The sequence below is a fragment of the Lichenostomus cassidix genome, chromosome 5, assembly GCF_008360975.1.
Source record: "Lichenostomus cassidix isolate B80296 chromosome 5, HeHo_3.0, whole genome shotgun sequence".
NCBI classification, from domain to species: Eukaryota; Metazoa; Chordata; class Aves; order Passeriformes; family Meliphagidae; genus Lichenostomus; species Lichenostomus cassidix.
In genome coordinates, this window is record NC_139486.1 from 25,152,206 (window position 1) to 25,178,921 (window position 26,716).

The 26,716-nt window shown below is 36.4% G+C and overlaps 1 protein-coding gene across 5 annotated transcripts in view; it reads left to right on the forward strand.

Moving 5' to 3' along the window:
* The window catches only part of BAZ1A (bromodomain adjacent to zinc finger domain 1A), a 65,601-nt gene that overhangs the window by 22,921 nt on the left and 15,964 nt on the right, over positions 1–26,716 (forward strand). For 3 of the 5 annotated variants that reach the window (XM_085061904.1, XM_085061903.1, XM_085061905.1), the window contains 16 exons: positions 4,688–4,789; positions 5,886–5,973; positions 7,735–7,869; positions 8,386–8,488; positions 10,524–10,690; positions 11,476–11,571; positions 14,049–14,187; positions 14,640–14,786; positions 17,162–17,257; positions 17,386–17,610; positions 18,253–18,418; positions 18,690–18,803; positions 19,937–20,061; positions 21,828–22,436; positions 25,033–25,196; positions 25,380–25,534. In XM_085061904.1, the coding sequence (XP_084918030.1) occupies positions 4,688–4,789; positions 5,886–5,973; positions 7,735–7,869; positions 8,386–8,488; positions 10,524–10,690; positions 11,476–11,571; positions 14,049–14,187; positions 14,640–14,786; positions 17,162–17,257; positions 17,386–17,610; positions 18,253–18,418; positions 18,690–18,803; positions 19,937–20,061; positions 21,828–22,436; positions 25,033–25,196; positions 25,380–25,534 (2,631 nt within the window). The remainder of the gene's footprint in view (positions 1–4,687; positions 4,790–5,885; positions 5,974–7,734; positions 7,870–8,385; positions 8,489–10,523; positions 10,691–11,475; positions 11,572–14,048; positions 14,188–14,639; positions 14,787–17,161; positions 17,258–17,385; positions 17,611–18,252; positions 18,419–18,689; positions 18,804–19,936; positions 20,062–21,827; positions 22,437–25,032; positions 25,197–25,379; positions 25,535–26,716) is intronic. The other 2 variants (XM_085061906.1, XM_085061907.1) reach the window with 1 other exon arrangement.

Here is a 26,716-nt window from a genome sequence, read left to right on the forward strand (position 1 = left end):
TGGGCCATCTGCAAATATTTTTCCTAAAGAATATGTAAGGCTAGAGAATCTTAACTGAAAATAGATGTCATTAGAGATCTCAGCCTTTCTGTGACCCTGCTCCAGTCTGTGTAGGGCAGAAATAGCCATGCAGTCTATACAAAGGTTCCTGCTGACTTTTTTATTGTGTTCTGCAGTAAAAGTTGGGGTGGTACAGGGAGAAAGAGGCTATGATGCTTTCACTGTCCTGCAGGAAAACAGGCTGCCTTCTAAGGCCTGGGTTACAAACTAAAAGGTAGCAATCATTTGAGTTCTTAAGATATTTATATTATGCCCGGGGACCCTCTGGTACCACAGGATAGTGGTCACATAGAATAGAAGTGTTCATACCTTAAACTGCTAGACTTTTAAGGGTAAAGTTGAACTCTTGTGTTGGCTTTAGCACTCGGCAGCAGCCTGGAGGTTGAAGGATATTTGCTGCTAAACTCATACAATTCAGCTGCAACTTAATTGTTCATGGCATTCCTTTTGCCAGGGCTATGAGTAATGTGAATCATCAAGCATCATCAGACACACTAGAAAAAAAGTATTATTGGTTTGCTGGCTGGTTCATGGCAGTAAATTTTGGTGTTTGTTCAATTTGAAGTGACTGATTTTGGGGAAGGGGTAATTGTTTCTGCAGATTTTGGGATATAAGAGGTAATTGTTTTTGGAAATAGTATTAGTGGAACCTTACCATCCAGGCTTTTTACCATCTCCAAATGAGTTTTCTGACTTTATTTGGAGAAGAAATTATGAGCTGACTGTGTCAAAATGTGGGCATAGCTTGTCATTAAAGCTGTACGCTATCTTCAGTACAACACATTTTTCTTTATCTTTAATTCTTATCTTTCCTTTCTTCCTCTCTCATTCCTCCATTACTCAAATCCAAGAATAATGATGATGGGTACTAGCCCACTTTATATTATAAGGAAAGACCTAAGTACTTGGATCAAAGGCACCTTTGAAAATCTTCATCAAAAAGTTAAAAGTCAGGATTTTGTTGCAGAGTGCTGTTGTCTTGTCCCTAGAGTGTTGTTGTTAGCAGTCTTCACGTTGCTCTGTTCTGTTGTTGAAGTTTTAGTTAAGTTCCAAAAAATATTTGCAATTCCAAATGGGCAGTTATTATTGCTCAGTACAGAGTTGCTTGTCAGTGGCAAGCTTCAAAGATGTGCAGAGGCCAGCTTAGCTATGGAGATCAGTTTACTGACAGGTTACTGCTGTGTGAGGCTTGCACTGGAGCATGAAGAGACCATACATGATTGTGTTATTTAGCTAGCACTCTTCAAGGGAGTTTTTTCCATTCCCAGGCTTAGTCAAAGAGAAGAAGAAAAGCCACTGTGTTTTTCTGAAAAAGTAGGACAGCAGTTGTTTTAGCACTTCAGGACAGCATTCCCTATCCTCTAACTCTTAGTGTTTTAATGTGCAATTTTTCTACTTCTGTTTATACAGTAAGGCAAGGTAGCTCTAGCAAGACTCAGACCAGATAGGGTAGATTGTTGTGTCTTGGATGAGGTAATTGAGAAGGACAAAGTTGAGAGAGCTGCATCTGTTTAGCCTGGAGAAAAGGAGGCTGAGGGGGAACCTTATCATTCTCTACAACCACCTGAAAGGAGGGTGTAGTGAGGTGGGTGTTGGTCTCTTCTCCCAGGTAAAAAGCGACAGGATGAAAGGAAATGGCCTGTAATTGTGCCAGGGGAGGTTTAGATTGGATATTAGGAAAAATTTCTCCACTGAAAAGTCAGGCATTGGAATAGACTGCCCAGAGAAGTAATGAAATTGCCATCCCTGGAAGTGTTTAGGTGGCCATGTGGATGTGGCACTTGGAAGTGTGGTTTAATGATGAACAGGGTGGTGCCAGGTTGGTGGGTGGACTCAGAGGTCATTTCCAACCTCAACAATTCTGTGGTTCTAAGGTCTCAGAAGTTACTTGGTACAGCTGCCATAGTACCATGCAGTCAGAATATAGCATAGCAGTACTGTAAGAAGAAATTTATGATCAGTTCATGTGGTCACCATGCCAAAGTAATTGAAGGCTGGATGAGATTACCTGTCAGTGGTTCAGCATAACCTGATTAAAAAACGCAAGATGCTGACACAAGTATTAGACACATTTGCTTGAGTGCAGTAGAAACTAGTGTAATATGGGTGAGTCAGTTGTAGTTTTTACCTACTAAATTACAAAATACTCTGTATTTTTTCCTCTTGATTTGGTTGTCTGTCAGAGCTGAGCTGTGAAGATTTTCTTAAGGGATCTCTGTTATGAAATAGGTCTAACTCTAATATGTTTTACATAATGCATTATAAAGTAAAATGAAACAAATAAATACTATTTTTATGCCAAAGATGCTAGATAATCTTTATAGTTTTTAAAGCTATCTGTGTGTATGGAATAACCTTTTTCTTCCTCTTTTGCACTAAGCAAAACTTCTGCTATAAATTTGGAGGAGGATTTCAGGAATAGGTTTACTTCTTGGGATAATAACTAAAAACTCAGAAACTAGGCAGAAAAAATGTAGTGTATTTTGAAATTAGGTTTGGGCTATTATATATGATCCTCTGAAGTTGAGAAAGATTTACTCAGACTAAAACATAAAGATTATCGATAAGGAATTGAACAATTGGTTATTCTTTGGGCCCTGAATTTGATTACAGACAAATTTAAGTATTGAAGCTTAAAATCTATTCAAAGTGGATAAATAAGCTGACATATTTTTGGTTTAATGTTAGTACTCTGATGCTTTTTATTTTGTATCTTTTTGATATTATTTTGAACTTCATCTTTTTGGGCCATTCTTCAGCTTATTAGACTAAAGGTCTAGAAGCACAGAGGTGTATGGCGAGGTGCAAGTTTATCTTTCATACTATCCAGAAATTCGTAGGGATAGCCTTCATTACTTTAGCTTTCCTGTCTTGAGACATGAAATAAAAAATAAAGATGGTCATGGAAGACCAAGTCATGGTATGACCAGAATATGAAGGCTCTTTTAACAAACTTAGGTAGAGATGTTAAAATCTTGCTAGTGGGTATACTGGATTGCAGTTGATCTCTGTTTCGCTAGAATGAATAGCTGGGTGAGATTTTATATATTATATTTCTTAAATTGGGTTTGGTCTGACTCAACTTGAGACTTTGGCTTGGATAGCATCATGCAAGACAGTGCATGCTTATCATAGCACTTGCCTTTAGGTCTAGTAGATGTATTGCTGTTTCCAAGTCTGTCTTCTTTTTTTTGTCAGTCCCTTCATTAATTATTGACTACACTGATAATTTAATCATTATGAACTATTTTTCGTGAGAAATTTGGTAATTCTTCTCATCTGGAATGACAGTAATGGTGAATAAGTACTGTTTCTTTTCCATTTCATTTGTATGAATTAATGTATTTATTATTAGACATTGGAATGTTTACATTTCTTGTATTTCTCTTTCACAGAATTAGTGGGGAAAAACAAGAATTGTAGCAAATTCCATTTTCAGCAACCTTGCAAAGTACAGTTCTCAACTTCCTGTGCATGTTGTTCACGAGGCTAAAGAATAGCAAGTGATGTGTTGGTTTATTTTTTCACAAACCCCACTTTAAAGCATTTTGTAAATGCTGGAAGGACTGACAGTGAGGAAATGCATGATTTTAAATCTCCTAGTTTATCCATATAACTACTTCAACTTTCCTTTTTGGTGAAATAAGATGATGACTGAATTCTTTGTGAGAAATCAGTACTACTCTTTATTACAAATTGTCAGCTTAGGAGAAGTTAGTTTTGTTGTTTAATAGCAAAATGCAACATTATTTAAATAAAGTCTTATTAATTTAGCTCTGTTCATGAAATCTGTCCATAAATTATATTGTCTATGGCAAAACTCCTCTCTTTCTTGTAAAGGAGTGAATTTAGTTTTGCAGCACACCAAACCTGGGTGATACTCACCTAGAAAGAAGTGTAACAAAACAGTTAATGTTATGTTAAAACTGAAGAGGTATTTTCCATGAGGGGGAAAATCTAGTTCTCTGTAGCAATACCTGTCAAAGGGAAGAGCACTTTGGCTAATAAAGCATGTAACCTGATAAGCATTTATTTTAAAGTGTAGATGTGTTGCCTTGCAAATTCTGTTATTTTATGTTGTTGGTACAGTGTTTGGTTTGGTTTTTTTTCTAAAGTGATATTTTTGAAAAATATTTTAGGTGTTTTTTATTTGTTTTGCAATTCAATTGGTAGCTCAAGGGCTATTATTTTTATTCATTTTATTTAATTCTGTTTTTTGGACTCCTCATCGTCTTTTTGTCTTTTTTCCTGCCTTCCTGTTGCCATCACGATTACAGAGATTATTGAGGAGACAATTTTCTGAAGCACAGGGATGTATCATTACTTGTCTCTCTCTCTTCATTCTTCCTACCCTTCTTATCTCCCACTTCCTTGCTAAGAAAAAATCCCTGATTGTTCTTCTAGTTCCTTGCAGGAACTGGTTTTGATGCATGTTTAAATATAGTAGCAGAAAAGTTGGCACAAATTAATAGGTCCTCTTTGGTACCAGTGGAAGTTACAGCCTGTATTAAGTACAGCTGGGTGTTTTCAAGAGGTCTATTGTGTGGACATGTAAATGTATTAAATGTGTACAATATGAGGCTGATGATGCGTGAATGTAAACTTTTAATTTTTTTTTTTCCCCTAGGGAGAAGAAAGCTGTAATTGATCCTTCTTTGTTCAAATACAAAGTCCAACCTATTAAAAAACACCTATATGAGCCTGTCATTGTTAAAGCATCTCAACTAAGGTAAAAATCAGTATGTGGAAGTTAAAATTATACTTTATAACTGAGTTGTGCAAGATGTTTTTGATATAAAATGGCGTTTCAAAACAATGTTAGAGCTGTTAATTAAAAGCACAGGAACAAAATAGGCCTTCTGTATCAAGGATTCCAAGCTTTGCTAGCATTAACACAGGTACCAACTCCTTGCAAGTCTCTGCTTTTGTTGGTGCACAGATGAGACCTGCTGTTATTGTCTGCAAAAATTGGATTTGTTACCCAGCGTGCAACAAGCCAGTCTTTACACACTCAAGAGAGACATTGATGATTTATTTCAGAGATGTGCAAGCCTAGGTGATCAGTGGTATTCTGTAAATTAAGCACATTTTAGCAAGCAAAAGAATTAGTGTTCATTGCCTACAAATTACATAGTTCTCTTACTAATTAATATTCTGTTTGCTGTTGGTTAATGATTCCAGTTGATTGATTAATTACTACATCTTATGCTAATTAATCAGCATGCTCAGTCTTTGTCTTCTGAGTCAGTGGGTTTCTTGGGTTGGTGGTCCTGAGTCAGTGGCCACAGATCTCCCCCTGTAGAATTACCTTTTACCCTGTTAGAGCTTATTCAGCCCAGTTGCTCAGTTGGGTTTCCTTATTTTGGGAGTTCTGCTAGATGTGTTTCTGACCCCTAAATTCTGCATTCTTTGTGTCCACTGTCAATAGGCTTTCTTAATCCCATGTTTTGTTAACCTCCCCCAGGTGTGAGACCGTTGAAGCATGTTCAGCCCTAAACCTTAACAAGGCAATTCTACCAACAAATAACTTATTTTTCTCATGCCTGGACATTGCTTACAGCAGCTAACAACTAAGCTCTCTGTTTCATGGATTAAATTTCCCTTCTTGTTGATGGGCTTGAAAGCATACAAAGATCAAACATCAAAGTTGGGGTTTCAAAGAATGGTTGTTTATTACAATAGTAAGGGTGTTATTTATAATTCAGAAAATAATAAATAGATCAATCATAGGGTCTATTACATGTATTCTTGCACATATTTTTGACTGTACTTAAACAGTAATTAAAGATGTTAGTTGATAATACTACCTTTCTGTCCCAATACAGCCGGAGGAAACATCTCTTCTCTCGTGATAGACTTAAACTTTTTCTGAAACAGCACTGTGAACCACATGATGGAGTAATTAAAGCTAAGGTAAGTGAGAAGAAATAATTAATGGCATAGAATATTGACACTGTTCAGTATTTTTTTTGCTCTTCTCTACTAGCTGCTAAGAGCTCCTTTTTAAAACTACATCATATTTAGCTTTTTGTAAGTGTAATATACTTTTCCAAAATAAAAGATGAATACTTAAACTTTTTGTTCAAAACCAGGTTTTTAACTCCTGCTTGTACACAAGATGGTAGTTTTTTCTGTACATGAAGCATAATTCTTTAATTTCTCCTTTGGCTGCTAGTTTAGAAAAAAACCCAAGATAAAAAAGAGCATTTACTTTAGAAAATCTTACTTGTTAAAACACAATATACTTTTGCTTAGTCTAGCACGTGAGTTGTTTTCATTCCTTAAGGTATGCAGCTGGTATTTCTAAGTCAAATAAAAATGAACTGTTTCTGTTTTGGAGCAGTAAACCAATATTATTCTATTCTAATACTTTTAGCTGGAAAATGTTTATGATAGATTGAATTCAGCCTCCAGATCTTCAGTGAGACAGAAGTACCAAAGAGTTTAGGTGGCTGGAATGGGGTTTTGATAAGGCTGTGGATGTTGAATATGCATGTTCTTGTAATCTTAGCTATGTGGTGATACTTAGTACAAACACAGGCTAAAGTTCACATCTTAGTGGGCACCCAGATGACGGAGAATTTGAGCAGCTTTTCCCACAAGGTAGCAATTTCCCTTGCCTTGCCTTGCCACAAGAGATCCTGGACTCTTTCCCTGTGTATTGCAGCCTTCACCCTGAAATCCTTGCTATCTTCTTGTTTTTAGAAAGTAGCAGGTTTTTTTATTATGTCTGGTATTTTCTCATACAGCTATGTAACTGCTCATTCTGCACAGGAAGGCTTGGAGAGATAAGAGTCAGTGAGAGTCTTGCCTCTTGAAGTTGTGGAAAATCACAAAGGCAATGAATTTCTAAATAAGTTTGTAACTTTAGAGCCTGTCTTTTCTAAAGAAGTGGAAACAGAAGAAAATAAGAGCTGAAAGGGATAAACTACCCCATTCCTTGGGCTTGTTAGTGATCATGTTGGTCCAGCGCACTGTACCAAATCAAGGATTAGTGATCTAATAGTGATGCTTTCTGGAGCCTCAGGAAAATTGTTATATTCTCTTATGTGTGTATGTGTCATCTTGTCTTTATTTGGGCTTTCTCTGGAGCGTCTTTTTGTCCTTTTGCTGATTGCCTTACATTTCAGTTATGTGAACATGTCCTGTTTGGAGTGTCTCCTTTGTATCCTCATCTGCATTGTCCAGTAAGGGCAGACTTCCTGAAGTCATTAAGTTGAGAAAGTAGACTTGAAAAGAAACTTTGACATTTGAAATTTGGAACAATCTTCCTCCAGAAATAAATACCTACATAATAGAGAATTATATAATTCTTTGATAAGTGAAGTTTCTGCTTTTATCTGTCAGAAGTCATTCTTGACACACTTCGGTAACTCTCTAGGAAGACTGTGCCCAGCTATGTTTGCTAAAAGGCATATAAGGAAATAACATCTTACCAAATTAAGCCAAATTCTGGTTTCAGATGTGTGCTGCATATGATGTTATCCACTTGGTAGATTAACTCTTCACTTACATTATTTCAGAGCTTTATTTGTTATCCTCAGTTAACCAGTTCATGGATATGGTTACTTTTATATTGTCTTGTTTTGTGAATTAATAATTGGTTAATTAGCTTATATTTATAAAGAGGTAAGAATTTTACAATTAATATCTATTTTCATCTTTTTTACTAAGGCAACATCAATTGAAAAATATAATCTAGCAGAACAAAACTTCTCCTATTTCTTTCCTGATGAACCACCCACATTTATCTTCAGTCCTGCAAGCAGACGGCGAGGGCGACCTCCAAAGAGGGCATCAGCAAGTCTTGTAAGTAATAACATTTTTAATCTCAGATGAAGACACACCAGCACAGTATATTAAGTCTATCCATTTGTCTGAATTTTCAGATCCTTTGGAATCGAAGGGTGACATTGTGCTTTTTTTATTTTGAGGGCAATTGGGATATATTCCACAATTGCTGCTAAAGTGATTGCTTTATAGCTAAACTGGTAGAAGGGATCATACTTGATATATTATCTTCTTACTGTGATCCCATGAGGAAACTAGCTTTTCAGTGTGTTGTGATGGCACACAGAGTACTTGTCCATTCTGGGATTAATAAATAATTTGCTAAAAATCTTTAATTTTAACTCCTGGATACAATTATGTCACTTGCCCTCAGATACAGGTATGTCACTTGCCTGTGTTTAAACACCAAGAATCGTAACCACAAAACTTTATTGTGTTCTAGACAATGGTTGAAAAATTGGGAATATCTTTTGCTGGTCATTTCACTGTAGTTATGTTCTTTTTTTCCTTCTCCACTTCCAAATTCTCTAACAGGAGGATGATATTACTGGTAAACCAAACACCTCAGGAAGCAGAAGTAAAGTATCAAGGGAAAGGGCAAGGTTCCAGAAGCAAAAAGAAGATGTGCGGGCCATAGGTAAGTTGAAGTTTAGTCATATGACCAGTAGAACCAGTTTATGCAGGTTTGAGAGCAGGCCATAATTGGAGTATTTTTGAGGTTGTACCTTTCAAAGAGAAAATGTAACAAGAGTGTACTGCAACACCAGTATGGCCAAGTGCTGCTTTCAGTGGTTAGAATGGCTGTTTCTTGACTTTCTTTTCCTTTTTAGTTAACAAAACCGGGAAAATGTAGAAAACTTGTGGTCCAGCTGTGTTGATTTCTCTCTCAGATAAACAAAGAGCTAAATAAAGAGCTAAATAATTTTTTGTAGAAGCTTGGATGGTGAAGTCGTGTGAATTTTACGAGCTGAAAGTAAAGTTGTTCAGAACATGAACATGTAACACACATCAGTTAGTTATTGCATTTATGCATTTTCCTCATACAACAATCTCATAATTTAAAAGAACTGAAATACATTCTGAATTTTTCTGATTTAAAAGAGAACAAACAATTTAAGATATTTTTAGTTTGGGCTGATTGAATTACTCTGGCTTAGTTTTGACCTGTTCCTGATAAATTTAACCTTGATTTCAAATGAAGTAAGGGGGCCCATATGCCTTTAGTATGGGTTTGACTAAGTAAACTGATAGGCCTTCTTGAGGGGACAAAGCTCAGACAAGGAGATACTCTTCTGGATTGTAAGCACTCGTGTCCTTCCTAAGGGAAGGCTTTCATCTGTGGAAATATTTTAGTGGACTTCTGGTTCCAGCCTCTTTGTTTCCTTGAACGTAGAATGTTTTAAGATCGCAAGGACATTTAGAAATTACCCAGTCCAACATCTGTTTAAATAACTGCAAATTTGTCTGATGCTGCTTTAGGCCTTTCCTTTATAGGAGACAGGGACACTAGAATTTTATGTTTTCCAATGAACTTGGGTGTCCATATTTTTGCACAACAAGCATCTATCTGTTCATGTGTTGGGAATGATTGCATAGAATGAGGTAACAGCTGATTGACATCAAAGGTACTTCCTCTCTTGTATGGACAGAAGCTATGGCTTCTAGGAGGCTAGTTAAGACACGTTTTCACAGTGTGAAAATGTGGCAAAACACCCAGTACCTTGAAAAATTAACCTTCTCAGTGTGTTGAAAACCCTGGGAGATCAGCTTCACTGCATCAGTTTGCTGGGTAGGGACGTTGCTGGTATGTGCAGTATCTATCTGTGGAAGGAACCTAGCCCATTTTTGGAATGTTATAGGAAAATATAATTAAAATCTTTCTTTTTAGTACTATCCACTTGGTAAGAGTACGGATCCTTTTCCATTTCATTCACTTACAATTCTAGCTTTTCTGTTTATTCAATTAAAACAGTAAGACCCCCTTTTATTTGTTAGCTTGTGTGGATTGACAGGCACTGTCTGTCCACAGAAAGTGGAAATTTGTATCCTGCTGTTCTTCTACATATGACTGCAAAGAAATCTGCATCTCCTCAGGCAGTTGCATTTAGCGTCATTTAAAGTTGAACGTAAACTGTGTAACTGAAGTAAAATTTGAACAAAACACTGAAATACTGCATAGGTTTCAAATGTATTGACTTTTCAGTAATTCAGTAATAACTGAATATTTGAAGATCCTTTATTTAAAGGTTTTTACTATCACAGGTATTTCATGGTTAGGTGCCACGCCTAGTTGTGACATGCTTTTAATAACCAGTCATTACTAATTATGTTACTGTAATTATGTGTGGTTGGAATCAGTTCTCATATTTAAATGTCAATTGATAGAAACCAATAAACAAGTAATAACCTTCCATATCCTCATAAAACCAGATAAATTTAACTTTATTACTGTGATGACAACCTTGTAAAACATGCCTAATACTTAGGCTTGAAACTCTGATTCTATGAAGAACTTTCTAGTATTTAAATTTCTGGTTGGGGTGGAAGCAATTCAGTCTTTGTAACAATATCTTTTTCGTATGGTGATTATAGAAAGATCAGTCTATTTGTCAGTTAAAACTAACATTTTACTGAAGAAAAAATAACATAGGTTTGGTTTTTTCCTTTTACAGCTTTTGAAAAAGCTAAATTAAAACAAGAGAAGGCAAATGCTATAGAAGCTAGGAAAAAGGAGAAAGAAGATAAGGAGAAAAAGAGAGAAGAATTAAAGAAAATTGTGGAAGAAGAAAGAATGAAAAAGAAAGAAGAGAAAGAGAGACTCAAAATAGAAAAAGAAAAAGTAATGCATTTGAACTACATGTGTTTCATATAGGAACAGTGTAATGGCTTTCTAGTTTCCTTGTTTCTTAGTTGGTGTTTCAAGTTATTTTCCATTAATCATTTTAAGCTCCTAGAAATGCACTTTAGAAGAGTAGGCAGTTACAGTATTTGGTTATGGGTTTGTATTTCTGGGTAACATTCTCTATAATTTTAGTTTACAGAAAGTTAATTTTGAATTTGAACTTCTGAAGTAATATGGTGGGTTTGGGTTTTTTTTTTTTCCAATAATGCATAAAACTGTTTGATTTGAGGGTTTTCTTCTCTTTGAAGAATCTGTACTGCATCAGATTGACAGCATGTCTAATGGCTGTGGGTATTTGTGGGGATTTTCTTTGGATGTAAATTGCTAAATAACTTTTTGTCAACTTGAATGAAGAAATTATGTATTCCACTCCATTTTATCACAGCCACATTTGTTGTCTTATTTTGGTGGTCTTTTTTGAGGCAAATTTCATAAATACTATCTGATTTTTGACATTTTTTTCTTCAGCCACTTCCATTAAAAAGAAAACAAAACCCAAAACACTCCCCAACAAAAGCAACAACTAATCCACAAAGTATCACCATATTTAAATATTTTTTGCCAGAATCATTTTATACAAGATAAAAATTAATAGCTTACTCCATTCTAATTAAATGTGATGTTTTAGTTTTCAGTGTGATTGAATTATAAGTAGTGTAGTTTTAGAAATTGCAATAGGGCCATATAACAATATTTTATACACAGCTGTGACATTTTTTCAGGAAAGAGAGAAGCTGCGTGAGGAAAAAAGAAAATATGTCGAATACCTGAAACAGTGGAGTAAACCTAGAGAAGATATGGAATGTGATGACCTTAAGGTATGATTGAATTTGGAATAGCTTAAGATTGTAGTTTGCAGACTCCCCAGACTGATTAGATTCCCTACTGCAGAGGCAAATGTAGATCTGATAGGAATGCTAGGAGCTGTGAGTCACCTGCGGTGTGTAATACATATTTCCCAGTGGCAAAGTTAATAGGATCATCTGCATCTGCATTTTCAGCCTCCAGAAAAGCCTTACAAGCTGTACTCCAGTCTACACATGGAGTATGCTCAAAATGCTGGCATTACTGAGTGGAGGGTATTGAGCATACCTGATTTTTCTGTTAAATGTACAAGATGAGCTCACTTAGAACAAGTGTGAGTTACTTAAAAGCTTTCAGTAATGAAAAAACAAAACTTCTGGCTACAAAAGGTAGAAAGGACATTGGCTTGTTACTCCCTGTGGCATTCTTTTGATTTAAACTGTAGCAATATACTATATATACTATAATATACTATGTAGATCGTGTTTAATGAGCATCTTTCATGATGATACTGGAAACCTGTAGAAAGTAAGAAGAATTTGCTTCTCAAAGAACTTAGGTTTCACACAAGAATATAGTGTGGCTGTACATAACAGAAGATTTCTAGTGTTATACATTTATGTACACTTTATTGTGATTCATTTTGACAGGGGATAGTGAAAGGAGGAAGATCTTCGGAAACACAAGGATGAGAGTTTGAGATACACAGAGAAATGTAACAGAAGTGCAAGGAGGGCAAGTGGAAATAGAGGAGAGTGTTAAATGAATTAAAGTGAAAGCATTGATTGGGAGGAGTGTGAGAGCTGAATGTATTTGCAAGGAGAGCTGCATGGCCATTGAAGATGAGAGTGAAAACTCTTAGCTATGTAGAAAGGGAAGGGAAATTGAAGAAAGGAAAAACGACCATTTCTGAAAGGAGATCCAGTTGTGAAAACAGTGCTGCTGTGTTTCTACTGGAAAGAAAAAAGGAGGGATGGAAAGGCAGAGTTATCACTACAGTGAGACTCTGCTGCTCTACTCTGCCCACTCTGCAGTGGTGCAGCCTCACTTTGAGCACTGTGTGAATTTTGGGGCACTGCAATATAAGAAAAATATTAAGCTATTAGTGAGTGTCCAAAGGAGAGAAAAAAGGATGGTGAAGAGGGGAAGCTATATAAGGAGTGGCTGAGGTCACATGGTCTGTTCGACCTGGAGGAGACTGAGAGGACACCCTCATCAGAGTCTGCAAATTCCTGGTGAGGGGAAGAGGAGGGGCAGGCACTGATCTTCTTTCTGTGTTTACGAGTGACACGACCTGGGAGAATGGCCTGAAGTTGTGTTAGGGGAGGTTTAGGTTGGATATTAGGAAGAGGTTCTTCACCCAGAACGTGGTTGGACAGTGAACAGGCTCCCCAGGGAAGTGCTCACAGCACCAAGCCTGACAGAGCTCAAGAAGCATTTGAATGACACTTCCAGATGTATGGTGTGACTCTTGGGGTGGTGCTGTGCAGAGCCAGGAGTTGGGACTTCGATGATGCTTGTGGGTCCCTTCCAACTCAAAATAACCTGTGATTTTGTGATTCTGTGAATTGACAAGAGTATAAATAAGGATGAATTTAGGTGAGGACGGTGTTTGTAAAAATTCCCTTCTCTGGAAATTTATAAAATACCTTACTGTGTTCTTCTGAAGCATAGTATTCAACTTTATTCTTTTTAATATTTGTGAACTACCACATTTGTGGAAACGAAACATCCTTTCAACAAATTCTGGAAATTGTGCAACTGTGTCTGCTAAGAAACAGTAAATGAAGACAAATCTTGAAGAGTTACATGAAGACAGTAATTTCAGTATCAAACTTGATGTTAGGCACTGCCTTCTGTGATTTGGAGGTGGTGTCTCTGTTAAATGGTCTTGTTACAGGGTTGCATCAGCTCCCTTTAATATGTCTTCGGCTACCATAAGTGCCTTACAAATGCAAAACACTCAGTACCAGAACACACTGGTGTTAGATATGATCTTGCATATCCTAGTATTAGAAGGGTGTGTTTTATGTGAACAAGCTGAGTTTTTGTTTGCTTGTCTTTGCAAGCAATCGTAAGTAACTTTTAAGAGTGTGCTTATTTTTACTTGTCTGGACAGTTCAGGAGAGTGAAATTCAAAACTCGTGTGAAATAATATAAGTATAAAGGAAAGCTCTTGACAGTCAATGTTTTTAACTTGTAGTGAGATTAATTTAATTTAATGAAGATACAAACTTAGTGAACATGAACAAACTTCTTTCTCAAAAGTTTTACATTCAAGTTCCATGCTCTTCAGTTTCCAAAGTTAGCGTTGGAACTATCACCAGCGTTGCCATGATAAAACTCATTATGTGTCCTGTGGGACTCTTTGTAGGAAAATGTAAAGAAACTCAATAAATACATTCCTTAGAATAATAGACTCTTTCGTTTTAATCACCTGTGTACTCTGCAGAAAGCAAATACAATATTAAGTTGTCCCATTTGTTTGCAGGAGCTTCCCATTCCAATGCCAGTGAAGACGAGACTTCCTCCTGAGATTTTTGGTGATGCTCTGATGGTTTTGGAGTTTTTACATGCTTTTGGGGAACTTTTTGATCTTCAAGATGAATTTCCTGAAGGAGTGACTTTAGGCAAGTTGTCATTTATGTGGCAAGGTACCCCAGTTTGGTGGTGTCCCTTCTTCTACCAAACAACTAAACGTCTTAAGTACACTCAAGTACCACTGTTACAGAATTTTCTGTGTGGCTTTAATCTGTCAGTGCTAAGACATGCATATCGATCCAGTTTTCAGTTCACAGTCAACTCCGCAGTGTTTGTAAAATCAAAATTAATTTTGGTGTACAAGTTGTTATTCTACTTATCAAAGTATCTACTTGTACTTTTTTCTTGCAATTATATATTAAGGAAACAGTGTTTTGTCAGCACTCTTTCTGATACCATCCCCTTAGGAATATATGCAGTAAATTATGGAAAAGTAACTTAATTATCATACCTGAAGGAAAAAAATTGTTTTCATTCTTCAGTACATAATTTGTTTTCCAACTTTGCGGCAAAAGTGACGCTTCTTAAACTTTATTCACAGAGGTTTTAGAGGAAGCTCTTGTAGGAAATGACACTGAAGGCCCACTATGTGAATTGCTGTTTTTCTTCCTGACTGCCATCTTTCAGGCAATGGCCGAAGAGGAAGAGGAAGTGGCCAAAGATCAAATAGCTGATGCTGAGACCAAAGGTCAGATCCTTAATTTTACTGCTGAAAAGCTGAAATTGCACTGGAATTAACTTCAAGCTGCATGATTTATGGCATTCCTTTGTTTAACCCTTTCTTATTATGCATGGATATTGTACGTAAATGAGCTTGTTTTTTCTGTTTTATCTGAAATTAAAGCCTTAAACTGAGCATGGAGTGCAGAGTCTGGGGGGAATAGAGAAAAAGGAAGCTCATTGTTACTGTGATTGTATCCAGCAAAGCGTAATAAGCATTTAACAGCATTGCTTGTGTTTCGAAGGTGCAGGAAGCATCTTAACCTTCCTCCTCTTCCTTCAGCACTGTTACATGTTTCTCCTGAGGGTCAGGAAACAAGTAATTTTCCTAAGTCTTCTCAAAGGTATCTGTATATATAAAAAAATCTGTACCTAACTAGATTAAAAACTAAAACTCCCCACCACAACTGTAATGGAGAATTCAATATTCATTGTCCTTCAAGACTTGAAGGTGTGCATCCACAGCTCCTGGATACTACCATGTGTGTTCTTTCAGTAAAGAGTCTCCCAGTCACTCTGCCTTTGGTTTTGCTCTAAGGCTGACATTGCCCCCATTTTCAGAGGCATTTGGTGTGCACTAGCCACTGATCAGAGGGAAGTGCAGACTTCATTACAAATTTGTGGTCCTGTGTTTTTGGACTGCCAAATTTGTTGACTGAAGGAGAAGCTTTGACCCATCCTACCAGCCTTTATTTCAGTAGAGGTAGATAGAAACATAAGAGTGCTCTCTGTTTGAGGTCAAGTGAATTCTGTGGTGCCCCTGCAAGACAGATGTGTGGGATACACAAAGGTTCCTTTAATTCTTTCCTAGAAGATTGTTTCATGCTTAAGATTTATGTCCAGTCTATAAATTATCTATATATAAAGCATGGGCACTAGCTCTCATAACAAAGGCTGCTCTTGTTAAGTGAATAAAGTTACAGATTTGATATGGTGTTAATAAGTTTAGACTGTATTTTAATTACTATTGAATTTAGCAATTAAGCTGTATTTGTTAACTACTGAGAGCATTGCGTTGGCAATGCAAGCAAGGATTCCATTATCACGTAATCGTAGAATAGTTGATTAGATTCTATGTTATTCATAATGCTGATCAGAAAAAACATAATGTAACTTTCATATTTTAATTTGGCTTCATGGGACTGACAGTTGCAAAAGCATGCCATTTTGTTTCTAGTTTAGCAGGGTTTTGGGTAAAGCACTTCGTTTTTTACGTGTTACTTGCCTCAGAACTTTCATTTCTTGTAACTCTTGTTTAGACATCTTCTTTCCCGTAACAATTACATAGTCTTGGGTCTGTAATTCTGGCTAACCAAACTAGTAGTAGTCAGCATGTTTGCTCAGTTAAATTCTGTACAGGCAGTGTTTCTGCAACAGAGAAGACCATGGATGTGTGGTTTTAGGGTGTACAGTACTTTCTCAAATTGTGTTATATAGTTAGAGTGAGAGGGAGAGATTAATTGTGCAGTGTCTGGGTGGCAGTTTTCAAGCAACATTAAGCATCATAGAGGACTGTTGTGGATTTCCATTTCATGTAGTCTTAGTTTGGATTTGTAGTTTTATTTTGACTTGGTGACTTTAACTGCTTAATAATTTGGATTTGAATAAAGTGAAATTTTTGAAACAGCATACAGTGCTGAAATTATTCTGCCAACCCTCTGGAGAAATACCTGTGAGTGCTCAGGAAGCCTTTGTTTAAGAAACAGGAATTTGCTGTTTCTCTCTTTCACTTCCCTGCTTTCCTGCCCAGTTGCTTATGTATGATGATCATTAAGTGCAGGTGCTTGATTTGATGAAATATGATTTATTTGTAATGTCTTTGTAATTGTGTTCGTGCAGAACAGGCTGTATCCAAGTTACAGATAGAAACTATAATAAGGTGAATGGCAATAGCTAGTAAAAAAATACTATTGGTTTGAGTTATGCTTCCTAAAAACAAATTACGGTAAGAAAAGCAGTTCATTTGAGGAAAGGAAATGCAGGTGTTCTTGCATTGCTACTTGTCTGTGCTTTCAAGTGTGTTCCTGGATTTGGTTTTGCTGCCTTTTATGCTGCCATTGTGCATGTTTGTGTGTTGTGATTGCTTTAACAGCTTATATGGTGTTCTCCGTATTTAGAGCATGCGGTGCACGTCCTTAGCTTTTAGTTGTATTTTTTCAGTTGCATTTAAAGATCTGTAAATTTTCATTTGGATGTTGAACTGAGTTTCGAATACATTGATGCATCTGTAAATATCATCCCTCTTTTTACTTTGTCTGCAACTCTAAAAACACAGCTTCCTTTCTTCCCCTCCACAGTACAAGTTTTAATTTGCACTAGAATAAAGTGTTTATTTCCTTAAAGATTTAACAGAGGCTTTGGATGAAGATTCAGACCCCACAAAATCTGCACTGTCTGCAGTTGCAACTTTGGCAGCTGCATGGCCCCAGTTACATCAGGGTATGTGTGGGTTTCACTTCTTGTTTTGTTACTGTTATTATTTTGCTCTGTATTTTAAAGTACTGTTTTTATATTTATGTACATTTAAATGTGTGTATATATTAACTGTTCATTCTTCTCAACTATAGGCTGCAATTTGAAAAACTTGGATCTTGATAGCTGCACTCTTTCTGAGATTCTCAGACTTCACATTCTAGCATCAGGTGCTGATATAACATCAGCCAACGCAAAGTACCGTTACCAGAAACGAGGAGGGTTTGATACTACTGATGACGCTTGCATGGAGCTGAGATTAAGTAATCCTGGTCTCTTGAAGAAACTTTCAAGTACCTCAGTATATGATTTGTTGCCAGGTAATAAAAGACAATACGTATTAGAGATTATCATATTGCTCATTAAGTGATCAATTTTGCAACTGCTTCAGACCAGTAATGGTCGAAATTTACTGTATCATAGAATAATTGAGGTTGGGAAGGATCTCTGGGTGTCATGTAGACCAATGCTCACTCCCTATGCTTCCGTCCCCACAAGCACATCCCACCACATCAGAGATTGTGGAGCTAGGCAGTCTCATTACTTCTGAGTAGCTTTCCTTTTCATTCTGTTTTAAAGATGTTAGTGTTAAATGCAAAAGGGGATGTCTCTGGAAGAAGCACTGGAGTGTTTGATTCTGCCCCTGCTTTTTTTTGCTGTTCTTACTTGTATCTTTTGTTCATTATTTGGAAATGGAGAAAAAAATTCTATCCACTGTTCTTTTATCTCTGTTTTGAAGATAGTAGGTGGTAAAGGTTAATAAATTTTTAAAAAAGGCTCACGTCTCTGAGCAAAGCAGGTATGCTTTCAGGAAATGTCTCTGCAAGTGCAGCTGGTGCATTACAAATGTTTGACTGTTCACTTGCTCTTGAGTGAGAACAAATCCAGTCTGGAGTCTGTAAGAGTTAGGCTTATTATCAATTGTATAGTGAAATATAAACGTTGGTCCAAATTTTTATTAGGAGAAAAGATGAAGATCCTTCATGCACTCTGTGGGAAACTTTTGACCCTTGTCTCCACTCGAGATTTCATTGAGGACTCTGTTGATGTGCTACGACAAGCAAAACAGGAGTTCCGGGAATTAAAGGCAGAACAACATCGCAAAGAACGAGAGGCAGCAGCAGCAAGGTAGAACTAGGATATGGAAAACTAAATTTTGGTGCTACAAATGAGATTAATTCCTGGGTTGCAGAAGACACTTGAGAAACAATAGTAATGTTTCTGGTTTTTGCTGATTTCTTGAGACCGTAGACAGATGTGAAAAGTAGTTGTGCTAAATGTTGTGTTTTCCCATGTTGCTGCTATTTTGGATGATGTTTCAGTATAAAAGAAAAAGGATGTGGGCAGACCAGACAGTAGATTAATTGCTACTGGTTTTCTATACCCTTCTTACTATTAGGATACGTAAGAGAAGAGAAGAAAGGTTAAAAGAACAAGAGTTAAAAATGAAAGAGAAACAAGAAAAGCTGAAGGAAGAGGAGCAAAGAATTCCTGCTGTAGAAATATCTGTTGGGTATGACACATAACATTACTGTAATACCTATGATAAAGCAATTTTCAGTTTCATGGCCAGACTTTACCTGTGTAGTTTCATTGACTTGATCATATACAAAGATGTATTTTAAGTATATGGCCCTTAATGTTGATTTTATTTGTCTTCATTGTGTTGTAGAATTGGTTTATGAAAGTGATTTATTTTTAAAATCAACTTGTATTATAATTTAAATTGAAAGCTTGACAAGAGAAACTTGCAAAATCTGTTTTTTGCATTGCTTTGTCTTGCATTGATTTCATTTCTGTGAATATCTTCATACAGACCATTATAGTTAATTTTTAATTTGAAGAATTGATCTGATCTGAGCTAGATAGCACTGACCTCACATAACCATTTATGAATCAAATTTAATAGCATTATTTTTAAAAATGCTGTGTTCTGCCAGGTGATCTCCATAAAACCAGAGTGTTCTTGTTATGTTAATAAAAGTGTATGGTGTAAGGTGGTAAGATTCAGGAATATGCAGCTGTATATGATTCCACGAAGAAAATCAAACAGCACTGTATCCTTGACTGCTTGACAAAGGTTAAAAAAATAAAAGTTAAATAAATCTGCTTATAAAATTTGGGCATGAGCTGAAGGTAGATTTGTGCTATGCTTTGGAAATTATAATTGAGAAAAAAAAAATGGTACGCTGTAAAAATTGCCTGTGGTTCTGTAGGTTTTTAATTATATTTGGTAGCTGAGGCAAAAATGTGTAACAAGCATTTTACAGAACGGTATACATTCTGGGGAGGAAACTTTGCTTAGACATGAAAATTTACATCAATAGACCTACACTAAGATGCCTCCAAAAAGGATCTGATTATAATAATACTCCTCAAATGAAAGTGTGGGTGCCAAAGAGCAAGTTTTAGTTTTTAATATAGAGCTTCACATTTACAGTTCAGTGGGTTTCTTTCAGGCTTTAATACAGTCTGTGACTTACAGTTTACTTTTTAAAAGCATCATTAGTATTTTACTAGGTTAAGTACTTGGGAGAGAAAAGTACTCTTTGTGTCAAAGATACTATGTTTTATAGTGTATTCTTTATTCAGCTTCTATTACATGGTTGGCTAGTTAGTCACCTGTGGTTTATTTTATTGTGTCAGGGAGGAGGAGCGGGAGGACCTTGATACTAGTACAGAGAGCAAAGAGGTGGAACGTAAAGAGCAAGACATGGACACAGTCACAGAGGATGAAGAAGAGCTGGGACCAAACAAAAAACGACGAAGAGGTAACGCTATAATAAATTCATTTGTACCTGTATACCTGCACCTGCCAAGGTCTTGTGTTTTATAGCAAAAGTATCAGTCTGTGCTGTAATTCTTTTTAAGGAAAAAAATCCACACCCAAACATGATCATAATAGGCTACTAAGTATATTGAGCCAGCCTGGTGTAGTTCTTATGGTCAGCTGTATGTTCTTTCACAGTTCTGTTTCTTTTTGTCTTCCATACTTGCTGTGTGGATTCCTCTTTTGTCTAAAAAATGTCAGGCTGTTGCCTAATGAACCATTGTAAGTACTTCCCCTCATAAGAGAGAGTTGTAGAAATTTCATCTAAGAGGAGATGGTGTGGTTTAGGGGATTTTTTGTTGTTGTTTTCGGTGGGTTTTTTGGTTTGGGTTTGGTTTTTTTTGTTGTTGTTGTTTTTGGTTTTGTTTGGTTTTGTTTCATTTGGGTTTTTTTTGTTTGGTTTTTTTTGGTTCATGGGGGTTTTTTTTGTTTTGGTTTGGTTTTTTTTTTGTTTGTTTGTTTTTTGTTTTTTGTTGGCATTTATGTTTTGGTTTTGTTTTGAGATACTTCAAAAGAAAACCTTAGATCAAGCATTTGGGTGTAGTTTGCCTTTGTTAATGAAGCAGCATGGCTCCTATAGAAGAATAAAACCAGACTTACTGCCTAGATTTAATTTCCTCAGCAGTGTGCTAGTAGGAGCTGCAGTTCAGTAAATGGTGCAGCCTGCTATTGCTAACTAAACATAGATGTCATCACAGGAGGATGAATTGTTGATGGCTTTGGGCTGCTAGCTCATCTTTCTGGTGGGAAGGCTTTGTGCTGGTGTCTGTGCCAGTGAAAGTCCTGGATAATTGTGGACTTAATTTGCAAAGTTGTACAACTCCTAACAGTACCTGAGATGGAAATTCTGAGTCATTCAGTAATACAGATTTGCACGTTTATTACAGCTTTGTCATGGCAAAGCAAAGAGATCCTAAACAGAATTTCAGGTTTCTCAAATACCCATGTTTGATACCTTGTGACTGGATGACAAGTGTTACTACTTCATTCCTACAACTGGGGAACTGAAGGTCACACTGGAAACATGTAGAAATTGAGTGTTGACAAGACCTTGCGGGTTGCATGCATCAATTATGAGGCATACTGTTGTAGATGACTACAAGGACTTAATACTTTGGTAAACTAAAGATGTGAACTGAAATATTTTCAGCTGGAACAAATTGAGGGGGGGAAATAATAGTAAATACATTTAAAAATTAAAGTGATCAAGTAAGATACCTGAGTTTGCCATAAAAGCTCTTTTATAGGGATTCTGGTCTTTCTGAGACATTTGGGGATTTAAGATCATCATTCTGAGTATGATAAATTAAGTCTAAATCATAGTTTGTATTCAGTAATCAAATTGCTAGAATTTTAATTTTTCATTATAAAATGTTTCTATAATATATTTTTGAGTTCTTGAAATTTTGGTTCTTTTTGTATGGTATTGAAGATTGCAGTGTAAATAAATGAGACTTAGTCTAGTTTCTGCAAAGTGAAGGTGTATTTAAAGTGGCTACCCCTTCATCAAGGGAATGGGGGTTAATCACTTGAGGTTTTGTTTAATAAAACCAGTATTGTCTCTTGACTGAGCTGATGGTCTTTTAACAGTTTAAGTTTAAATAACCAGAGAGGGACAGAACTAAAAGCTGCCCTTTACTTGATTTTTTTCTTTGGTTTAAAAAAAAAAGTGTAAATTAATTGCTATTATACTTCTTTTAACTTTAGGAAGGAGAGGGCAAAATGGATTTAAAGAATTTACAAGACAAGAAGAGACCACTTCTGAAAAGAGTGAACCTCTTACTGCTGAAGATGAAGAAGCTTTAAAACAGGAACAACAAAAGAAAGAGAAGGAACTGTTAGAAAAGATTCAGAATGCAACAGCCTGCACAAATATCACCCCATTAGGTCGTGACCGTCTGTACCGACGCTACTGGATTTTCCCTTCTGTTCCCGGATTGTTTGTAGAGGAGGACTATTCTGGTCTCACAGAAGACATGTTGTTGCCTCGAACCTCTTCCTTTCAGAATAGTGGACAGTCTTGCACAAATGAACCTCAGGTATTCAGTAAAACTGGAGAGTCTTTGAAATCCTCTGAATCTACCTCCAATATTGACCAAGATTCACACACCAGTGTTGTTGTAGAGGTGCCAAGGCCAGTATACAAACCAAACCGTTGGTGCTTTTACAGTTCTCGGGAGCAACTGGACCAACTCCTAGAGGCTCTCAATTCCCGAGGACATAGGGAGAGTGCCTTAAAAGAAACTCTTTTACAAGAGAAAAGTAGAATATATGAACAACTAAGCAGTTTTCCTGTGGAGAAATTCCATATTCCAGGTAAATGGAAGGTTCTTCATCTTACTTTGTTTCTACAGATGTAACTTCTCTGTAATATTATAGAAACCTCTAATTCTAATTTAAGTGTAGTTTCTAATATCTAAGAATTATTCTTAAGCTTGCTTTCACTTGAGGAGAAACATGTTTGGTTTTTCCTTCCTTTTTTTTTTTTTTTTTCCCTTGATAGACCTTTGTGGTATTTTCTGGTGTTTCATGCTTAAAAAAAGCAATAATTTTTCTGTTATCTTACTGTTTGGTAAACCGAGATTGGCTTTTAAACAAACAACTTTAGGAAGTAATTTTAGCTTTGGGAAAAGATTAACTGGGAAATAAAGGTTACTGTGTGTTAAAAAATAGTGTAGCTGTGTGGGTTGCTACATGGATTAACATCAGTGCATTCTGTGGCATTCTGTGATATTATTCTTTTCTGGGTTTCTTTTTCCCTTTTTTTTCTTTGGCAGGCAATTAATACAGAAGGAAACAGCAGGACAGCAGATGTTTTTATGGGTTTTTAGACACAGGAGTGTACTGAAAACCTCCTAGACCTAGGATTTAGGGTTTCTCACTTTTCTCCCAGCCAAATATTTTGCCATTTATGGTTAAGGCGTTGGCTCCAATCACTGATAAAATTCTGCACATACAAGCTTACAGCTGGCTTGCTTATGGCATGTTGGTGGGGAGAGGATGTTAAATTGAGACTCCCTAGGATAATGTTTAAGAAATTGCATTTTGTTTTTAATTATGACAAATTACTGTGAGGATTTTGGGTTATCTATATTGGGGCAAGGGAGAATTGCTCATAGCAGACACAAATTCTGTTTTCCTGGAATCTGTATGCTAGGACATGCTGTGAGCACATCAGATACTGCTAAATTTATAACTGATCTACTGATCTTTTGGTGGAAACTACCACAAGACAGAGTTTTTGCATAGTAGTTAAGCTTTATTTTGAGGCCTTTCTTCTATATTTGAGAGCTTTTTTGTGAGAAAATCTCCATCATCTTCTGATACATTTGAGTTTGTATGTATGATTCCTTACTTTGTTAATTGCTGTACCTTTATCTGTATTTTGTGTGTTCTGTATTTTGTGTGTTCTCTGAAGCAGCTCAATTTCCACATTCATAGGTTTTTCTTCTCTTTCAATGTTAGAATTGCAGAAAAGCATTGGTTTTCATAAAAAGAAGAAAGAGGCAGCTTTGAACTTCACTTTAATAGAGATCCAGAAAATACAAACACAGTGGTCCAATACCGGTGGTGCCGCTGCTGTGTGATAAGCAGGGATAATTGGCCACGTGTAGATGCACTTGTTTGGGACCATTTCTGCTGTGGACTTGCGATGCTGCCCTATTGCCTTCACTCAAATGGCTTGCAGGACAAGAGGGATTCTCCTGCACTGTAGGCTGTGCTTCTGCCTTTTCCAGTTCCCCCTCAAAGAGCATGGAAATAAAATTGATATGTGCTATTACTTGATTTTTTTTCTAGCATCCACTAACTTTTCCTCATCAATTATTTGAAAAGCAGTTGCTGCTTTTCTAGTTCTGCTCAAGCAAAAACAATGCATTTCTTCTTTGCTTTTCAACTAAAGAGGACATTTCCCACATCCAGGCATCAGGGTTGCTAGTCTGCATTTTGAGAGTATTTGCATGATTACTTTCAGTTACAAGGAATTGTTTCAGCATTGAAAGCACCTTAGAAATTCCTCCTGTGCTTTCTTAACAACAGCTTTATGGTGTTGTATTTATTAAATACCTCTTAAGTTTTTGCATGTACCTTCTCATCACTGCACTTAAAGGTTTTAAGGTAAATCCTGTGAACAGAAATGTTCACCACCTATGCAGACTTGCAAGCACCAGTTTAGGATTTGGGCAAACTTTCAGCTCTTTCCTGTGGCTTTTGAGTTTTTGCATGAACTTTGAGTTCCCTTAGGAAGAGGTTTTTACTTGACAGCCCATTATCATCTCTTTCCTTATTTTAATAAATTATCATATTGTCTTGCTCATTTTTTTCCTGCCTTTAATTAGAGGACACAGTCAGTCTTGTCTGTGCCTGTATCATCTTATCTTTTTGTTTTGTTTTAAAGTTAGGTTTTTAAAAGAGATTTTATCTTGTTCTGTTAGGTTTTCTGATTTTCAGTTGCACATGCTTGTTGTAAGTGTTTCTGTGATAAAGATGCATGCAGGAAAGACAGCTGAGGAAGAGTTCTCTTGAGAAATAAGAGCCATCAGATACTAGAAATGTGACTTTATTCTCTTTTTTTTTTTTCCTCCTTGCACTTAGAGCAGGGTTGGTGTCACTTATCTACTACTTTTGAAAGAATTTTAAGACAAAAGAACTACTTTTAAATTAGCAAGTATTTCTCTCACATGTTGGAATGAATGGGTGCCAGTCTATTGGCCATCCCTTGAAAGAATACCTTGCTTGGTTGAATCAGATGCCTTAGCTGGCACAGAGATGTTGGTGTTGGCAACTTGCTACAGGAAGGGAATTTTGAACCCATGTGTTCAGCTTGTTCTGTCTTGTACTGTTGTTCCCTCCGCCAACAGCTGCTTTAAAGAAACAAGATCTACTAACACCAAATTACTTGCTGTTCTTGCAGAAAAACCTCAAAGTGACGTCAGACCTCCTGTAGGACGGGGAAGGATGCAGAATGCCCATGATGGATCTCACCTATCTGCAGAGAAGCAGCTCGAACTGAGACTTAGAGACTTTCTTTTGGACATTGAAGACAGGATCTACCAAGGAACGTTGGGGGCTATTAAGGTATTGGTAAATTGTAGAATGTAGGAACACAGTGGTGCCATCAAGTCTGTAACTTAAATGAGAACTCTTGCATGCTATGGTTGTACTTAAAAGCATAATTAAATTAAATGTAGACAGTAATGGGTGCTTAAAGTTTGTGTCCTTTGATTCTTTAGAAACCTCAAATTTGTATGTTTGCTTCAGGTTACAGACAGACAGGCTTGGAGAGCAGCCTTAGAGCATGGACGATACGAGTTTCTGAATGATGAAAACAAAGAAAATGGTGTTATTAAAACTGTGAATGAAGAATCTGAAGAAATGGAAACTGATGATCAAGATAAATTTATTGTGAAAGACAGGTAAGAGCTATAGTTTAAATAAAGACTCTTGTCTCTTAAGTTTCATAGCAGTGCTCTGGTTTCATTTGGTTGGGGGTTTTTTGATGTTCAAGTTGTCTTTACCCTTAAATTCTTTGACATGGTGATTTTTAAGCTTGTAAATCTTAAAATGCATGAGTTTTGCATTGGTTTATAGTCTCTAAATGATGCTGTTCTATTACAATATAAGACTAAGGCATCAATTTTTACAACTTTCAGTATTCAGATACTACGCTGCTCAAGGTGAACATTAATTATCAAAGAAGGAACACGTGGATTCATATTTAAATAATATCAAACGCAGGGAAAAATTAAGCTGGCAATTGATGTTTTGTTTTCCAGAAGAATCCCACCCTTGCCCCAAAAAAACCCCAAGCAAACAAAAAAACCTCACATAAACAAAGACACAAACACCCCCCCACTCCCCCCCTACAAAACACAAAACCAAAAACCACCAAAAAACCCAACAAAACCAAAACACTCCAATTTCTGAAAAGAGTAGGAGTGTTGAAAAGGAAAAATAGGAGTAGTAACAAATTGCTGGTTGAACTGGCCAGTGTACCTCTTGAGTCACAGTAAGAGCCACCAGGGCAACAGGCCATGGTCTGTATTAACTTTAAGCATAGCAGCAAAATGGAGATGTGATTTTACAACTTTAGGAATGATAATGCTTCCATAGAGCAAGCTGCAAGTAAATGAGAGGAAACTTCAAATCCTACAGTGCTGTAGTTGTTGTAAAGTGTTTTGCGGTGTTTTGTTTGGCTTTTAAACAAAGATTTGAGACAGATGTGGGTCTCTGATAGCAGTTTTTGTTGTAAATCAGAAGTCACAGAAATGGTGAAGATTTGCAAATTCTTAATTCTCAGAAGTTACATACTTCTCAGAAATAAAGGTCTACCTTAATGTAGTTAATACATATAAAGTTGTATATCTTGATAGAGCATGAATATTGAAATATTTCAGTGAAAAAGATTGATTTGAGACAATAATTATACTAACATACTGTTTGCTTATGTATTTTGTGAGGCTTTCTGCTGTTAGACTTTTATAAATAAAAGCTGTCTTTCTGAGTGGACTAATTAATGCTGTCTTGGATGTTAGGCATTTAAAATACTATGAGTTTTTTTTCATTTTATTTCTCATTCATCACTCTGAATTAGAATT